The 19,907-nt window shown below is 37.3% G+C and overlaps 1 protein-coding gene across 1 annotated transcript in view; it reads right to left on the bottom strand.

Annotated features, from left to right (window-relative positions):
- Window positions 1-1,711: 1,711 nt before the first annotated feature.
- LOC143910841 (uncharacterized) overlaps window positions 1,712-19,907 on the bottom strand; it is a 40,982-nt gene continuing 22,786 nt past the window's right edge. The window contains exon 2 of the mRNA XM_077429439.1: window positions 1,712-1,753. Coding sequence (XP_077285565.1) covers window positions 1,712-1,753 — 42 coding nt within the window. The remainder of the gene's footprint in view (window positions 1,754-19,907) is intronic.

The raw sequence follows: 19,907 nt of genomic DNA, 5'->3' as shown, positions 1-19,907 counted from the left end.
CTGGTCTATCATCCAAAAGTTTTGAATGTGACTGTCTAATTGACTTAAGCCTATGTGGCTCTTCCCTGGAGCATTATTTACTTCGGGATATGGACCAACTATTGTCCATCCGAATTCGGTATCCTTTAAGATAGGCATACCTTTTCCTAACTGGATGGTTCCTGCTTTCATAGCATGAACGCAAATCTCGGCGCCGAGCAATAAATCGATTGGCGTCGGTTTATTCCAAAGGGGATCTGATAACTTGATTCCCGCTGGTATTGAAATTAACTGTTGATCCAGTTTCACAGTTGGAATTTCGCCAGTAATTTCTGGTAATACCAAACACAACACTTTGGTTGAGTAATTAGTGGTTGAAGACCTTATGGTCACCTTGGTGATGTGACGAATGCTACTTTCTTGATTAGCGATACCTACAATTTTTTGAGAGATTTTCTCTAATTTGAAGTTATTCTTCTTAGCGAAAGATGTGGTAACATAGTTGACTTGTGAGCCGGAATCTAATAATGTGCGACCCTTAACGACCGTTCCATTGGACGTTATAATGTCTACTTGTACCGTGGGTAAAATTATCTCCCTTTGAGAGAAATGAGTAGAATGAGCATTAATTGACTTCCTTCCCGTATTATTTGAACTAAATGTATCGTCCTGATGCAACAAAGTATGATGGTTTTGTTTGCACCTTAAGCAATTATAGTTAGACTTGCAATTTGTTATCTTATGCGATGAATTTAAACATTTAAAACACATGTTATTAGATTTAACGAATTCATTTCTTTCCAAACTGGATTTTGCTTTGAATTTATCACATTTGCCTATGAAATGATTATTTCGACAGAATGCGCATGCGTTTACCTTACTTGATGGGTTTTTGTTCGCGACATGAGTTCTCATGATTCTTTGACGACTATGAGGGAATTCCTTCACCGTAGTTACAGATGCAGTAGATTGTAATACATTACATCTATTCTGCAAGAATGTCTCTAAACTTTCATATGGTGGCATTTCTCTGCTAACCAGCGATATTTCCCAGTCTCTTACTATATTAAAAGGTAATTTCCTTAGAACTAAACATGTTACCCATGGATCTAAAATTTCTCTCGCGTAACCCAACGATTCAATGTTTTTAATACACACTGTTACCTGATTCAATAGATTTCTCAATTCGATATGTGATTCTCTTGTGATTAATTTTAAGTCACAAAGTGAATTAATCCTAGTTTTGAGATTAAGTCTTGGTAAATTATATTGCTTGTCTAAAATACTCCAAGCTATTTCGTAATTGTCTGAGCTAATATCTAAACCTGATACAGCTGCCAAAACGGGACCGATTAAGGATTGATGCAAATATTGCAATTTCGTGACATTCGAATATTCCGTTTTGTTTCCTATTATATTCTTAAAAGCTTGTTGAAATGATTGCCATTCAGATGGATCTCCCTGAAATGTGGGAATGGTTAACGTCGGTAACTTATCTCTAGCAAATTTAATTGTTGCTTGCTCTACCTTCAGTTTACCATCTTGAATGGATTGTCTCTCTAATGCTGCTTTAAGATTTTGAATTGTCATTGTGATTGCATCGTACTCTTCGTCTATTTTGGCCGCTTTCGGTATGTCTGTAAGGTTATCTAAATACTCGTAATGGAGTTTTCGGACATAATCGTATGCTTCTTTAATGGTTTGATACTGTCCTTCATCTAATTCGGAGGATTTATCTATTTTTCCTTTTAGTCTTTGTACCGCGCCTGAATACCTTAATTCTATTGACGTCATTATAACTTCTACTTTATTTTCCTTCGCTAATATTTCTATCGATTGAGTCTGACTTCGAGTCTGATGTATTCTAGAGCTTGACCTGTCTCTAATAGGTTCTACGTCCCTAGTTGGATTTCGACCTTTATGCGACTGGGAAGTCGAAGCTTCTATTTCCTCGTTTTCAGCACTTGACATTTGTTTCAGAAAGTTGCACTATTTCGTCTCATAAATACAGTTATTCTCTACTATAGCTGTCAATTGAACTATTCGTAGAGATAAGGTAATAATATTCAATAATTAACCGTGAATCTTAATATTCTACTTTAACTATTATCACCGGAATCTATCCAACATATTTTGGAAGAAATAACAACCCTAAATTGGTGGGTGCTTGATTTAAACCACTTTGGGGCTACAAGTCTTGTGATTTATTTTAAATCACCACTGTTTCATCACACATTATGAAACAAAGAGATCTACCGATGTATGAATATACCGGTATGTACTTGGTTTAAGCCACTTTGGGGCTACAAGTGTAATTCCACATTTATCGTGGAAGGGGGGGGGGAGGATGTTTCTACATACATTAAGAAACAAATAGATCTACCGATGTATGAATATACCGGTATGTACTTGGTTTAAGCCACTTTGGGGCTACAAGTGTAATTCCACATTTATCGTGGAAGGGGGGGGGGAGGATGTTTCTACATACATTAAGAAACAAATAGATCTACCGATGTATGAATATACCGGTATGTACTTGGTTTAAGCCACTTTGGGGCTACAAGTGTAATTCCACATTTATCGTGGAAGGGGGGGGGGAGGATGTTTCTACATACATTAAGAAACAAATAGATCTACCGATGTATGAATATACCGGTATGTACTTGGTTTAAGCCACTTTGGGGCTACAAGTGTAATTCCACATTTATCGTGGAAGGGGGGGGGGAGGATGTTTCTACATACATTAAGAAACAAATAGATCTACCGATGTATGAATATACCGGTATGTACTTGGTTTAAACCACTTTGGGGCTACAAGTATAATTCCCCACGTGCTTTGCTAATTTTACACTACATCTGATTTTACACTTTTAATACGAAATTCGATGCGACCGATGAAACATTCCTTCGTAGCGCGATATTATTTTATACAATCGCGTTAATTAATTGCTATACTTTAAAACATATTTTAAAAACTGACCTACCCACATGATTGCCTTTTGAACAGATTGCCTGAGATTGAATACATTCACTTACTTGAATATCCTTTACGATGTTTATGTGATCGTTCCGATAATTTTGGATTACCTCTGTGTCCCATGCGTCTTTGTAGGTTATGTTTTTATTTATATATTTTCTGCGTCCAATCACGCGGTCATGCACCTCTGTACATCAATCAATATATTGCTGAAATAGAAGCAAACATGTTATTAGTATTGGAAAGGTACGGATTGTAACAAAGGAACGATACCGATTTCTTAATTGACATCCATTTTTTCTCGACCACGTTTTTTCCTATTGGTTTGTCCGTTTGGTGTTGTGGCCTAGGTTACTGGTGTCCGGTTCGAAATGACCATCATGGAAAAGACTTCGATAATGGTTTGATGTAGTTTATTGAAATGTAAAATCTGCACGTGGATATGGGCCAGCGGAGCGTACGAGAACACAAGTTGTCCGTACGCCGTCTGCTCGCTGACTACTCGACCGTAGCGGTCTTCCGCTTGGGTCGACACTACTGCCAACTCGTCAATAATGCCAATCGACAATCAGTTAATAAGACTGTTTGCCATACGTCATTATAAAAGTCGGAACACTTACCTCACCAAACCTTACCCAACCTAGCCTAACTATCACCGAAATAAAAGAATTCGACAATGCAGAAATATACACAAAACTCGCTAACCTCACCAAACCTAACCCAACCTAGCCTAACTATCACCGAAATCAAAGAAATCGACAATGCAAAAATATACACAATACTCGCTTACCTTTCCAAACCTAACCCAACCTAACCTTACCATCACCGAAATCAGAGAATTCGAGTTTTTAAAATAAACACGAAACTCGCTTACCTCACCAAACCTAATCCAACCTTACCTTTCCATCACCGAAATCAAAGAATTCGAGATTCTAAGATTAACACAAAACTCGCCAACCTTACCAAACCTAACCCATCCCAACCTAACCGTCACCGAAGTCAAAGAATTCGACATTGCAAAAATATACACAAAACTCGCTAATCTCACCAAACCTTATCCAACCTAACCTAACCATCACCGAAATCAAAGAATTCGAGATTGTAAGATGTACACAAAACTCGTTAACCACACTAAACCTAACCCAACCTAGCCTAACTATCACCGAAATCAAAGAAATCGACAATGCAAAAATATACACAAAACTCGCTAACCTCACCAAACCTAACCCAACCTAGCCTAACTATCACCGAAATCAAAGAATCCGACAATGCAAAAATATACACAAAACTCGCTTACCTTACCAAACCTAACCCAACCTAACCTTACCATCACCGAAATCAAAGAATTCGACATTGCAAAAATATACACAAATTTCGCTAACCTCACCAAACCTAACCTAACCTAGCCTAACAATCACCGAAATCAAAGAATTCGACAATGCAAAAATATACACAAAACTTGCTAACCTTAAAAAACCTAACCCAACCCAACCTAACCGTCACCGAAATCAATAAACTGGACAATGGAAAAATATACACAAAACCCGCTTACCTCATTAAACTTAACCCAACCTAACCTAACCATCACCGAAATCAAAGAATTCGACAATGCGAAAATATACACAAAACTCGCTAACCTCACCAAACCTAACCCAACCTAGCCAAACAATCACCGAAATCAAAAAACTCGAGTTTTTAAGATTTACACAAATCTCGCTTACCTCACCAAACCTAACCCAACTTAACCTAACCATCACCAAAATCAAAGAATTCGACAATGCAAAAATATACACAAAACTCGCTTACCTCACCAAACCTAACCCAGCCGAGCCTAACTATCACCGAAATCAAAGAATTCGACAATGCAAAAATATACACAAAACTCGCTAACCTCACCAAACCTAACCCAACCAAGCCTAACTATCACCGAAATCAAAAAATTCGACAATGCAAAAATATACACAAAACTCGTTAACCTCACTAAACCTAACCCAACCTAGCCTAACTATCACCGAAATCAAAGAAATCGACAATGCAAAAATATACACAAAACTCGCTAACCTCACCAAACCTAACCCAACCAAGCCTAACTATCACCGAAATCAAAGAATTCGACAATGCAAAAATATACACAAAACTCGCTTACCTTACCAAACCTAACCCAACCTAACCTTACCATCACCGAAATCAAAGAATTCGACATTGCAAAAATATACACAAATTTCGCTAACCTCACCAAACCTAACCTAACCTAGCCTAACAATCACCGAAATCAAAGAATTCGACAAAGCAAAAATACACACAAAACTTGCTAACCTTAAAAAACCTAACCCAACCCAACCTAACCGTCACCGAAATCAATAAACTGGACAATGGAAAAATATACACAAAACCCGCTTACCTCATTAAACTTAACCCAACCTAACCTAACCATCACCGAAATCAAAGAATTCGACAATGCAAAAATATACACAAAACTCGCTAACCTCACCAAACCTAACCCAACCTAGCCAAACAATCACCGAAATCAAAAAACTCGAGTTTTTAAGATTTACACAAATCTCGCTTACCTCACCAAACCTAACCCAACTTAACCTAACCATCACCAAAATCAAAGAATTCGACAATGCAAAAATATACACAAAACTCGCTTACCTCACCAAACCTAACCCAGCCTAGCCTAACTATCACCGAAATCAAAGAATTCGACAATGCAAAAATATACACAAAACTTGCTAACCTTTCCAAACCTAACCCAACCTAACCTTACCATCACCGAATACAGAGAATTCGAGTTTTTAAAAAATACACGAAACTCGCTTACCTCACCAAACCTAATCCAACCTTACCTTTCCATCACCGAAATCAAAGAATTCGAGATTCTAAGATTTACACAAAACTCGCTAAACTCACCAAAACTAACCCAAAGTAACCTAACTATCACCGAAATCAAAGAATTCGAGATTTTTAAATATACACGAAACTCGCTAACCTCACCAAACCTTATTCAACCTAACCTAACCATCACCGAAATCAAGAAATTCGAGATTGTAAGATGTACACAAAACTCGTTAACTTCACTAAACCTAACCCAACCTAGCCTAACTATCACCAAAATCAAAAAAATCGACAATGCAGAAATATACACAAAACTCGCTTACCTCACCAAACCTTACCCAACAAGCCTTACTATCACCGAAATCAAAGAATTCGACAAAGCAAAAATATACACAAAACTCGCTTACTTTACCAAACCTAACCCAACCTAACCTAACCATCACCGAAATCAAAGAATTCGAGATTTTAAAATGTAAACAAAACTCGCTAACCTCACCAAAACTAACCCAACCTAACCTAACCATCACCGATATCAAAGAATTCGCGATTGTAAGATGTACACAAAACTCGTTAACCTCACAAAACCTAACCCAACCTAGCCTAACTATCACCGAAATCAAAGAAATCGACAATGCAAAAATATACACAAAACTCGCTAACCTCACCAAACCTAACCCAACCAAGTCCAACAATCACCGAAATCAAAGAATTCGACAATGCAAAAATATACACAAAACTCGCTTACCTTACCAAACCTAACCCAACCTAACCTAACAATCACCGAAAACAAAGAATTCGACATTGCAAAAATATACACAAATTTCGCTTACCTCACCAAACCTAACCCAACCTAGCCTTACTATCACCGAAATCAAAGAATTCGACAATGCAAAAATATACACAAAACTTGCTTACCTCACCAAATTTAACCCAACCTAACCTAAACATCACCGAAATCAAAGAATTCGAGTTTTTAAAATTTAAACAAAACAAGCTTACCTCACTTAAACTAACCCAACCTAACCTTGCCATCACCGAAATCAAATAATTCGAGATTTTAAAATATACACAAAACTCGCTAACCTCACCAAACCTAACCCAACCTAACCTAACCATTATTGAAATCAAAGAATTCGACAATGCAAAAATATACTCAAAACTCGCTTACCTCACCATACCTTACCAAACCCAACCTAACCGTCACCGAAATCAAAAAATTCGACAATGGAAAAATATACACAAAACCCGCTTACCTCATTAAACCTAACCCAACCTAACCTAACCATCACCGAAATCAAAGAATTCGACAATTCAAAAATATACACAAAACTCGCTTACCTCACCAAACCTAACCCAGCCTAGCCTAACCATCACCGAAATCAAAGAATTCGAGATTGTAAGATGTACACAAAACTCGTTAACCACACTAAACCTAACCCAACCTAGCCTAACTATCACCGAAATCAAAGAAATCGACAATGCAAAAATATACACAAAACTCGCTAACCTCACCAAACCTAACCCAACCTAGCCTAACTATCACCGAAATCAAAGAATCCGACAATGCAAAAATATACACAAAACTCGCTTACCTTACCAAACCTAACCCAACCTAACCTAACCATCACCGAAATTAAGAATTCGAGATTTTAAATTTTAAACAAAACTCGCTAAACTCCAAAACTAACCCAACCTAACCTAACTATCACCAAAATCAAAGAATTCGAGATTTTAAAATATACACGAAACTCGCTAACCTCACCAAACCTTATCCAACCTAACCTAACCATCACCGAAATCAAAGAATTCGACATTGCAAAAATATACACAAATTTCGCAGACCTCACAAAACCTAACCCAACCTAGCCAAACTATCACCGAAATCAAAGAATTCGACAATGCTAAAATATACACAAAACTTGCTAACCTTAACAAACCTAACCCAACCCAACCTAACCGTCACCGAAATCAATAAACTCGAAAATGGAAAAATATACACAAAACCCGCTTACCTCATTAAACCTAACCCAACCTAACCTAACCATCACCGAAATCAAAGAATTCGACAATGCAAAAATATACACAAAACTCGCTAACCTCACTAAACCTAAACCAACCTAGCCTAACTATCACCGAAATCAAAGAAATCGACAATGCAAAAATATACACAAAACTCGCTAACCCCACCAAACCTAACCCAACCAAGCCTAACTATCACCGAAATCAAAGAATTCGACAATGCAAAAATATACACAAAACTCGTTAACCTCACTAAACCTAACCCAACATAGCCTAACTATCACTGAAATCAAAGAAATCGACAATGCAAAAATATACACAAAACTCGCTAACCTCACCAAACCTAACCCAACCAAGCCTAACTATCACCGAAATCAAAGAATTCGACAATGCAAAAATATACACAAAACTCGCTTACCTTACCAAACCTAACCCAGCCTAACCTTACCATCACCGAAATCAAAGAATTCGACATTGCAAAAATATACACAAATTTCGCTAACCTCACCAAACCTAACCTAACCTAGCCTAACAATCACCGAAATCAAAGAATTCGACAATGCAAAAATATACACAAAACTTGCTAACCTTAAAAAACCTAACCCAACCCAACCTAACCGTCACCGAAATCAATAAACTGGACAATGGAAAAATATACACAAAACCCGCTTACCTCATTAAACTTAACCCAACCTAACCTAACCATCACCGAAATCAAAGAATTCGACAATGCGAAAATATACACAAAACTCGCTAACCTCACCAAACCTAACCCAACCTAGCCAAACAATCACCGAAATCAAAAAACTCGAGTTTTTAAGATTTACACAAATCTCGCTTACCTCACCAAACCTAACCCAACTTAACCTAACCATCACCAAAATCAAAGAATTCGACAATGCAAAAATATACACAAAACTCGCTTACCTCACCAAACCTAACCCAGCCGAGCCTAACTATCACCGAAATCAAAGAATTCGACAATGCAAAAATATACACAAAACTCGCTAACCTCACCAAACCTAACCCAACCAAGCCTAACTATCACCGAAATCAAAAAATTCGACAATGCAAAAATATACACAAAACTCGTTAACCTCACTAAACCTAACCCAACCTAGCCTAACTATCACCAAAATCAAAGAAATCGACAATGCAAAAATATACACAAAACTCGCTAACCTCACCAAACCTAACCCAACCAAGCCTAACTATCACCGAAATCAAAGAATTCGACAATGCAAAAATATACACAAAACTCGCTTACCTTACCAAACCTAACCCAACCTAACCTTACCATCACCGAAATCAAAGAATTCGACATTGCAAAAATATACACAAATTTCGCTAACCTCACCAAACCTAACCTAACCTAGCCTAACAATCACCGAAATCAAAGAATTCGACAAAGCAAAAATACACACAAAACTTGCTAACCTTAAAAAACCTAACCCAACCCAACCTAACCGTCACCGAAATCAATAAACTGGACAATGGAAAAATATACACAAAACCCGCTTACCTCATTAAACTTAACCCAACCTAACCTAACCATCACCGAAATCAAAGAATTCGACAATGCAAAAATATACACAAAACTCGCTAACCTCACCAAACCTAACCCAACCTAGCCAAACAATCACCGAAATCAAAAAACTCGAGTTTTTAAGATTTACACAAATCTCGCTTACCTCACCAAACCTAACCCAACTTAACCTAACCATCACCAAAATCAAAGAATTCGACAATGCAAAAATATACACAAAACTCGCTTACCTCACCAAACCTAACCCAGCCTAGCCTAACTATCACCGAAATCAAAGAATTCGACAATGCAAAAATATACACAAAACTTGCTAACCTTTCCAAACCTAACCCAACCTAACCTTACCATCACCGAATACAGAGAATTCGAGTTTTTAAAAAATACACGAAACTCGCTTACCTCACCAAACCTAATCCAACCTTACCTTTCCATCACCGAAATCAAAGAATTCGAGATTCTAAGATTTACACAAAACTCGCTAAACTCACCAAAACTAACCCAAAGTAACCTAACTATCACCGAAATCAAAGAATTCGAGATTTTTAAATATACACGAAACTCGCTAACCTCACCAAACCTTATTCAACCTAACCTAACCATCACCGAAATCAAGAAATTCGAGATTGTAAGATGTACACAAAACTCGTTAACTTCACTAAACCTAACCCAACCTAGCCTAACTATCACCAAAATCAAAAAAATCGACAATGCAAAAATATACACAAAACTCGCTAACCTCACCAAACCTTACCCAACAAGCCTTACTATCACCGAAATCAAAGAATTCGACAAAGCAAAAATATACACAAAACTCGCTTACTTTACCAAACCTAACCCAACCTAACCTAACCATCACCGAAATCAAAGAATTCGAGATTTTAAAATGTAAACAAAACTCGCTAACCTCACCAAAACTAACCCAACCTAACCTAACCATCACCGATATCAAAGAATTCGCGATTGTAAGATGTACACAAAACTCGTTAACCTCACAAAACCTAACCCAACCTAGCCTAACTATCACCGAAATCAAAGAAATCGACAATGCAAAAATATACACAAAACTCGCTAACCTCACCAAACCTAACCCAACCAAGTCCAACTATCACCGAAATCAAAGAATTCGACAATGCAAAAATATACACAAAACTCGCTTACCTTACCAAACCTAACCCAACCTAACCTAACAATCACCGAAAACAAAGAATTCGACATTGCAAAAATATACACAAATTTCGCTTACCTCACCAAACCTAACCCAACCTAGCCTTACTATCACCGAAATCAAAGAATTCGACAATGCAAAAATATACACAAAACTTGCTTACCTCACCAAATTTAACCCAACCTAACCTAAACATCACCGAAATCAAAGAATTCGAGTTTTTAAAATTTAAACAAAACAAGCTTACCTCACTTAAACTAACCCAACCTAACCTAGCCATCACCGAAATCAAATAATTCGAGATTTTAAAATATACACAAAACTCGCTAACCTCACCAAACCTAACCCAACCTAACCTAACCATTATTGAAATCAAAGAATTCGACAATGCAAAAATATACTCAAAACTCGCTTACCTCACCATACCTTACTAAACCCAACCTAACCGTCACCGAAATCAAAAAATTCGACAATGGAAAAATATACACAAAACCCGCTTACCTCATTAAACCTAACCCAACCTAACCTAACCATCACCGAAATCAAAGAATTCGACAATTCAAAAATATACACAAAACTCGCTTACCTCACCAAACCTAACCCAGCCTAGCCTAACCATCACCGAAATCAAAGAATTCGAGATTGTAAGATGTACACAAAACTCGTTAACCACACTAAACCTAACCCAACCTAGCCTAACTATCACCGAAATCAAAGAAATCGACAATGCAAAAATATACACAAAACTCGCTAACCTCACCAAACCTAACCCAACCTAGCCTAACTATCACCGAAATCAAAGAATCCGACAATGCAAAAATATACACAAAACTCGCTTACCTTACCAAACCTAACCCAACCTAACCTAACCATCACCGAAATTAAGAATTCGAGATTTTAAATTTTAAACAAAACTCGCTAAACTCCAAAACTAACCCAACCTAACCTAACTATCACCAAAATCAAAGAATTCGAGATTTTAAAATATACACGAAACTCGCTAACCTCACCAAACCTTATCCAACCTAACCTAACCATCACCGAAATCAAAGAATTCGACATTGCAAAAATATACACAAATTTCGCAGACCTCACAAAACCTAACCCAACCTAGCCAAACTATCACCGAAATCAAAGAATTCGACAATGCTAAAATATACACAAAACTTGCTAACCTTAACAAACCTAACCCAACCCAACCTAACCGTCACCGAAATCAATAAACTCGAAAATGGAAAAATATACACAAAACCCGCTTACCTCATTAAACCTAACCCAACCTAACCTAACCATCACCGAAATCAAAGAATTCGACAATGCAAAAATATACACAAAACTCGCTAACCTCACTAAACCTAAACCAACCTAGCCTAACTATCACCGAAATCAAAGAAATCGACAATGCAAAAATATACACAAAACTCGCTAACCCCACCAAACCTAACCCAACCAAGCCTAACTATCACCGAAATCAAAGAATTCGACAATGCAAAAATATACACAAAACTCGTTAACCTCACTAAACCTAACCCAACATAGCCTAACTATCACTGAAATCAAAGAAATCGACAATGCAAAAATATACACAAAACTCGCTAACCTCACCAAACCTAACCCAACCAAGCCTAACTATCACCGAAATCAAAGAATTCGACAATGCAAAAATATACACAAAACTCGCTTACCTTACCAAACCTAACCCAACCCAACCTAACCGTCACCGAAATCAATAAACTGGACAATGGAAAAATATACACAAAACCCGCTTACCTCATTAAACTTAACCCAACCTAACCTAACCATCACCGAAATCAAAGAATTCGACAATGCGAAAATATACACAAAACTCGCTAACCTCACCAAACCTAACCCAACCTAGCCAAACAATCACCGAAATCAAAAAACTCGAGTTTTTAAGATTTACACAAATCTCGCTTACCTCACCAAACCTAACCCAACTTAACCTAACCATCACCAAAATCAAAGAATTCGACAATGCAAAAATATACACAAAACTTGCTTACCTCACCAAACCTAACCCAGCCGAGCCTAACTATCACCGAAATCAAAGAATTCGACAATGCAAAAATATACACAAAACTCGCTAACCTCACCAAACCTAACCCAACCAAGCCTAACTATCACCGAAATCAAAGAATTCGAAAATGCAAAAATATACACAAAACTCGTTAACCTCACTAAACCTAACCCAACCTAGCCTAACTATCACCGAAATCAAAGAAATCGACAATGCAAAAATATACACAAAACTCGCTAACCTCACCAAACCTAACCCAACCAAGCCTAACTATCACCGAAATCAAAGAATTCGACAATGCAAAAATATACACAAAACTCGCTTACCTTACCAAACCTAACCCAACCTAACCTTACCATCACCGAAATCAAAGAATTCGACATTGCAAAAATATACACAAATTTCGCTAACCTCACCAAACCTAACCTAACCTAGCCTAACAATCACCGAAATCAAAGAATTCGACAATGCAAAAATACACACAAAACTTGCTAACCTTAAAAAACCTAACCCAACCCAACCTAACCGTCACCGAAATCAATAAACTGGACAATGGAAAAATATACACAAAACCCGCTTACCTCATTAAACTTAACCCAACCTAACCTAACCATCACCGAAATCAAAGAATTCGACAATGCAAAAATATACACAAAACTCGCTAACCTCACCAAACCTAACCCAACCTAGCCAAACAATCACCGAAATCAAAAAACTCGAGTTTTTAAGATTTACACAAATCTCGCTTACCTCACCAAACCTAACCCAACTTAAACTAACCATCACCAAAATCAAAGAATTCGACAATGCAAAAATATACACAAAACTCGCTTACCTCACCAAACCTAACCCAGCCTAGCCTAACTATCACCGAAATCAAAGAATTCGACAATGCAAAAATATACACAAAACTTGCTAACCTTTCCAAACCTAACCCAACCTAACCTTACCATCACCGAATACAGAGAATTCGAGTTTTTAAAATATACACGAAACTCGCTTACCTCACCAAACCTAATCCAACCTTACCTTTCCATCACCGAAATCAAAGAATTCGAGATTCTAAGATTTACACAAAACTCGCTAAACTCACCAAAACTAACCCAAAGTAACCTAACTATCACCGAAATCAAAGAATTCGAGATTTTTAAATATACACGAAACTCGCTAACCTCACCAAACCTTATTCAACCTAACCTAACCATCACCGAAATCAAGAAATTCGAGATTGTAAGATGTACACAAAACTCGTTAACTTCACTAAACCTAACCCAACCTAGCCTCACTATCACCAAAATCAAAAAAATCGACAATGCAAAAATATACACAAAACTCGCTTACTTTACCAAACCTAACCCAACCTAACCTAACCATCACCGAAATCAAAGAATTCGAGATTTTAAAATGTAAACAAAACTCGCTAACCTCACCAAAACTAACCCAACCTAACCTAACCATCACCGATATCAAAGAATTCGCGATTGTAAGATGTACACAAAACTCGTTAACCTCACAAAACCTAACCCAACCTAGCCTAACTATCACCGAAATCAAAGAAATCGACAATGCAAAAATATACACAAAACTCGCTAACCTCACCAAACCTAACCCAACCAAGTCCAACTATCACCGAAATCAAAGAATTCGACAATGCAAAAATATACACAAAACTCGCTTACCTTACCAAACCTAACCCAACCTAACCTAACCATCACCGAAAACAAAGAATTCGACATTGCAAAAATATACACAAATTTCGCTTACCTCACCAAACCTAACCCAACCTAGCCTTACTATCACCGAAATCAAAGAATTCGACAATGCAAAAATATACACAAAACTTGCTTACCTCACCAAATTTAACCCAACCTAACCTAAACATCACCGAAATCAAAGAATTCGAGTTTTTAAAATTTAAACAAAACAAGCTTACCTCACTTAAACTAACCCAACCTAACCTAGCCATCACCGAAATCAAATAATTCGAGATTTTAAAATATACACAAAACTCGCTAACCTCACCAAACCTAACCCAACCTAACCTAACCATTATTGAAATCAAAGAATTCGACAATGCAAAAATATACTCAAAACTCGCTTACCTCACCATACCTTACCAAACCCAACCTAACCGTCACCGAAATCAAAAAATTCGACAGTGGAAAAATATACACAAAACCCGCTTACCTCATTAAACCTAACCCAACCTAACCTAACCATCACTGAAATCAAAGAATTCGACAATTCAAAAATATACACAAAACTCGCTTACCTCACCAAACCTAACCCAGCCTAGCCTAACCATCACCGAAATCAAAGAATTCGACATTGCAAAAATATACACAAATTTCGCTTACCTCACCAAACCTTACCCAAATCAGCCTAACTATCACCGAAGTCAAAGAATTCGACATTGCAAAAATATACACAAAACTCGCTAACCTCACCAAACCTAACCCAACCTAACCTAACCATCACCGAAATCAAAGAATTCGACATTGCAAAAATATACACAAAACTCGCTAACCTCACCAAACCTTACCCAACCTAGCCTAACTATCACCGAAATAAAAGAATTCGACAATGCAGAAATATACACAAAACTCGCTAACCTCACCAAACCTAACCTAACCTAACCTAACCTAACCTAACCTAACCTAACCTAACCTAACCCAACCTAACCTAACCATCACCGAAATCAAAGAATTCGACAATTCAAAAATATACACAAAACTCGCTTACCTCACCAAACCTAACCCAGCCTAGCCTAACCATCACCGAAATCAAAGAATTCGACATTGCAAAAATATACACAAATTTCGCAGACCTCACAAAACCTAACCCAACCTAGCCAAACTATCACCGAAATCAAAGAATTCGACAATGCAAAAATATACACAAAACTCGCTAACCTCACCAAACCTAACCCAGCCTAGCCTAACTATCACCGAAATCAAATAATTCGACAATGCAGAAATATACACAAATCCCGCTTACCTCACCAAACCTAACCCAACCTAACCTAACCATCACCGAAATCAAAGAATTCGAGATTTTAAAATTTAAACAAAACTCGCTAACCTCACCAAAACTAACCCAACCTAACCTAACCATCACCGATATCAAAGAATTCGCGATTGTAAGATGTACACAAAACTCGTTAACCTCACAAAACCTAACCCAACCTAGCCTAACTATCACCGAAATCAAAGAAATCGACAATGCAAAAATATACACAAAACTCGCTAACCTCACCAAACCTAACCCAACCAAGTCCAACTATCACCGAAATCAAAGAATTCGACAATGCAAAAATATACACAAAACTCGCTTACCTTACCAAACCTAACCCAACCTAACCTAACCATCACCGAAAACAAAGAATTCGACATTGCAAAAATATACACAAATTTCGCTTACCTCACCAAACCTTACCCAAATCAGCCTAACTATCACCGAAGTCAAAGAATTCGACATTGCAAAAATATACACAAAACTCGCTAACCTCACCAAACCTAACCCAACCTAACCTAACCATCACCGAAATCAAAGAATTCGACATTGCAAAAATATACACAAAACTCGCTAACCTCACCAAACCTTACCCAACCTAGCCTAACTATCACCGAAATAAAAGAATTCGACAATGCAGAAATATACACAAAACTCGCTAACCTCACCAAACCTAACCTAACCTAACCTAACCTAACCTAACCTAACCTAACCTAACCTAACCCAACCTAACCTAACCATCACCGAAATCAAAGAATTCGACAATTCAAAAATATACACAAAACTCGCTTACCTCACCAAACCTAACCCAGCCTAGCCTAACCATCACCGAAATCAAAGAATTCGACATTGCAAAAATATACACAAATTTCGCAGACCTCACAAAACCTAACCCAACCTAGCCAAACTATCACCGAAATCAAAGAATTCGACAATGCAAAAATATACACAAAACTCGCTAACCTCACCAAACCTAACCCAGCCTAGCCTAACTATCACCGAAATCAAATAATTCGACAATGCAGAAATATACACAAATCCCGCTTACCTCACCAAACCTAACCCAACCTAACCTAACCATCACCGAAATCAAAGAATTCGAGATTTTAAAATTTAAACAAAACTCTCTAACCTCACCAAAACTAACCCAACCTAACCTAACCATCACCGATATCAAAGAATTCGCGATTGTAAGATGTACACAAAACTCGTTAACCTCACAAAACCTAACCCAACCTAGCCTAACTATCACCGAAATCAAAGAAATCGACAATGCAAAAATATACACAAAACTCGCTAACCTCACCAAACCTAACCCAACCAAGTCCAACTATCACCGAAATCAAAGAATTCGACAATGCAAAAATATACACAAAACTCGCTTACCTTACCAAACCTAACCCAACCTAACCTAACCATCACCGAAAACAAAGAATTCGACATTGCAAAAATATACACAAATTTCGCTTACCTCACCAAACCTTACCCAAATCAGCCTAACTATCACCGAAGTCAAAGAATTCGACATTGCAAAAATATACACAAAACTCGCTAACCTCACCAAACCTAACCCAACCTAACCTAACCATCACCGAAATCAAAGAATTCGACATTGCAAAAATATACACAAAACTCGCTAACCTCACCAAACCTTACCCAACCTAGCCTAACTATCACCGAAATAAAAGAATTCGACAATGCAGAAATATACACAAAACTCGCTAACCTCACCAAACCTAACCCAACCTAGCCTATTTATCACCGAAATCAAAGAAATCGACAATGCAAAAATATACACAATACTCGCTTACCTTTCCAAACCTAACCCAACCTAACCTTACCATCACCGAAATCAGAGAATTCGAGTTTTTAAAATAAACACGAAACTCGCTTACCTCACCAAACCTAATCCAACCTTACCTTTCCATCACCGAAATCAAAGAATTCGAGATTCTAAGATTAACACAAAACTCGCTAACCTTACCAAACCTAACCCATCCCAACCTAACCGTCACCGAAGTCAAAGAATTCGACAATGCAAAAATATACACAAAACTCGCTAATCTCACCAAACCTTATCCAACCTAACCTAACCATCACCGAAATCAAAGAATTCGAGATTGTAAGATGTACACAAAACTCGTTAACCACACTAAACCTAACCCAACCTAGCCTAACTATCACCGAAATCAAAGAAATCGACAATGCAAAAATATACACAAAACTCGCTAACCTCACCAAACCTAACCCAACCTAGCCTAACTATCACCGAAATCAAAGAATCCGACAATGCAAAAATATACACAAAACTCGCTTACCTTACCAAACCTAACCCAACCTAACCTAACCATCACCGAAATTAAGAATTCGAGATTTTAAATTTTAAACAAAACTCGCTTAACTCCAAAACTAACCCAACCTAACCTAACTATCACCAAAATCAAAGAATTCGAGATTTTAAAATATACACGAAACTCGCTAACCTCACCAAACCTAACCCAACCAAGCCTAACTATCACCGAAATCAAAGAATTCGACAATGCAAAAATATACACAAAACTCGCTTACCTTACCAAACCTAACCCAACCTAACCTTACCATCACCGAAATCAAAGAATTCGACATTGCAAAAATATACACAAATTTCGCTAACCTCACCAAACCTAACCTAACCTAGCCTAACAATCACCGAAATCAAAGAATTCGACAATGCAAAAATACACACAAAACTTGCTAACCTTAAAAAACCTAACCCAACCCAACCTAACCGTCACCGAAATCAATAAACTGGACAATGGAAAAATATACACAAAACCCGCTTACCTCATTAAACTTAACCCAACCTAACCTAACCATCACCGAAATCAAAGAATTCGACAATGCAAAAATATACACAAAACTCGCTAACCTCACCAAACCTAACCCAACCTAGCCAAACAATCACCGAAATCAAAAAACTCGAGTTTTTAAGATTTACACAAATCTCGCTTACCTCACCAAACCTAACCCAACTTAAACTAACCATCACCAAAATCAAAGAATTCGACAATGCAAAAATATACACAAAACTCGCTTACCTCACCAAACCTAACCCAGCCTAGCCTAACTATCACCGAAATCAAAGAATTCGACAATGCAAAAATATACACAAAACTTGCTAACCTTTCCAAACCTAACCCAACCTAACCTTACCATCACCGAATACAGAGAATTCGAGTTTTTAAAATATACACGAAACTCGCTTACCTCACCAAACCTAATCCAACCTTACCTTTCCATCACCGAAATCAAAGAATTCGAGATTCTAAGATTTACACAAAACTCGCTAAACTCACCAAAACTAACCCAAAGTAACCAAACTATCACCGAAATCAAAGAATTCGAGATTTTTAAATATACACGAAACTCGCTAACCTCACCAAACCTTATTCAACCTAACCTAACCATCACCGAAATCAAGAAATTCGAGATTGTAAGATGTACACAAAACTCGTTAACTTCACTAAACCTAACCCAACCTAGCCTAACTATCACCAAAATCAAAAAAATCGACAATGCAAAAATATACACAAAACTCGCTAACCTCACCAAACCTTACCCAACAAGCCTTACTATCACCGAAATCAAAGAATTCGACAAAGCAAAAATATACACAAAACTCGCTTACTTTACCAAACCTAACCCAACCTAACCTAACCATCACCGAAATCAAAGAATTCGAGATTTTAAAATGTAAACAAAACTCGCTAACCTCACCAAAACTAACCCAACCTAACCTAACCATCACCGATATCAAAGAATTCGCGATTGTAAGATGTACACAAAACTCGTTAACCTCACAAAACCTAACCCAACCTAGCCTAACTATCACCGAAATCAAAGAAATCGACAATGCAAAAATATACACAAAACTCGCTAACCTCACCAAACCTAACCCAACCAAGTCCAACTATCACCGAAATCAAAGAATTCGACAATGCAAAAATATACACAAAACTCGCTTACCTTACCAAACCTAACCCAACCTAACCTAACCATCACCGAAAACAAAGAATTCGACATTGCAAAAATATACACAAATTTCGCTTACCTCACCAAACCTAACCCAACCTAGCCTTACTATCACCGAAATCAAAGAATTCGACAATGCAAAAATATACACAAAACTTGCTTACCTCACCAAATTTAACCCAACCTAACCTAAACATCACCGAAATCAAAGAATTCGAGTTTTTAAAATTTAAACAAAACAAGCTTACCTCACTTAAACTAACCCAACCTAACCTAGCCATCACCGAAATCAAATAATTCGAGATTTTAAAATATACACAAA

This window comes from Arctopsyche grandis, chromosome 4, assembly GCF_051622035.1.
Source record: "Arctopsyche grandis isolate Sample6627 chromosome 4, ASM5162203v2, whole genome shotgun sequence".
Classification (NCBI taxonomy): domain Eukaryota; kingdom Metazoa; phylum Arthropoda; class Insecta; order Trichoptera; family Hydropsychidae; genus Arctopsyche; species Arctopsyche grandis.
This window is presented reverse-complemented; position numbering and strand designations above follow the sequence as displayed.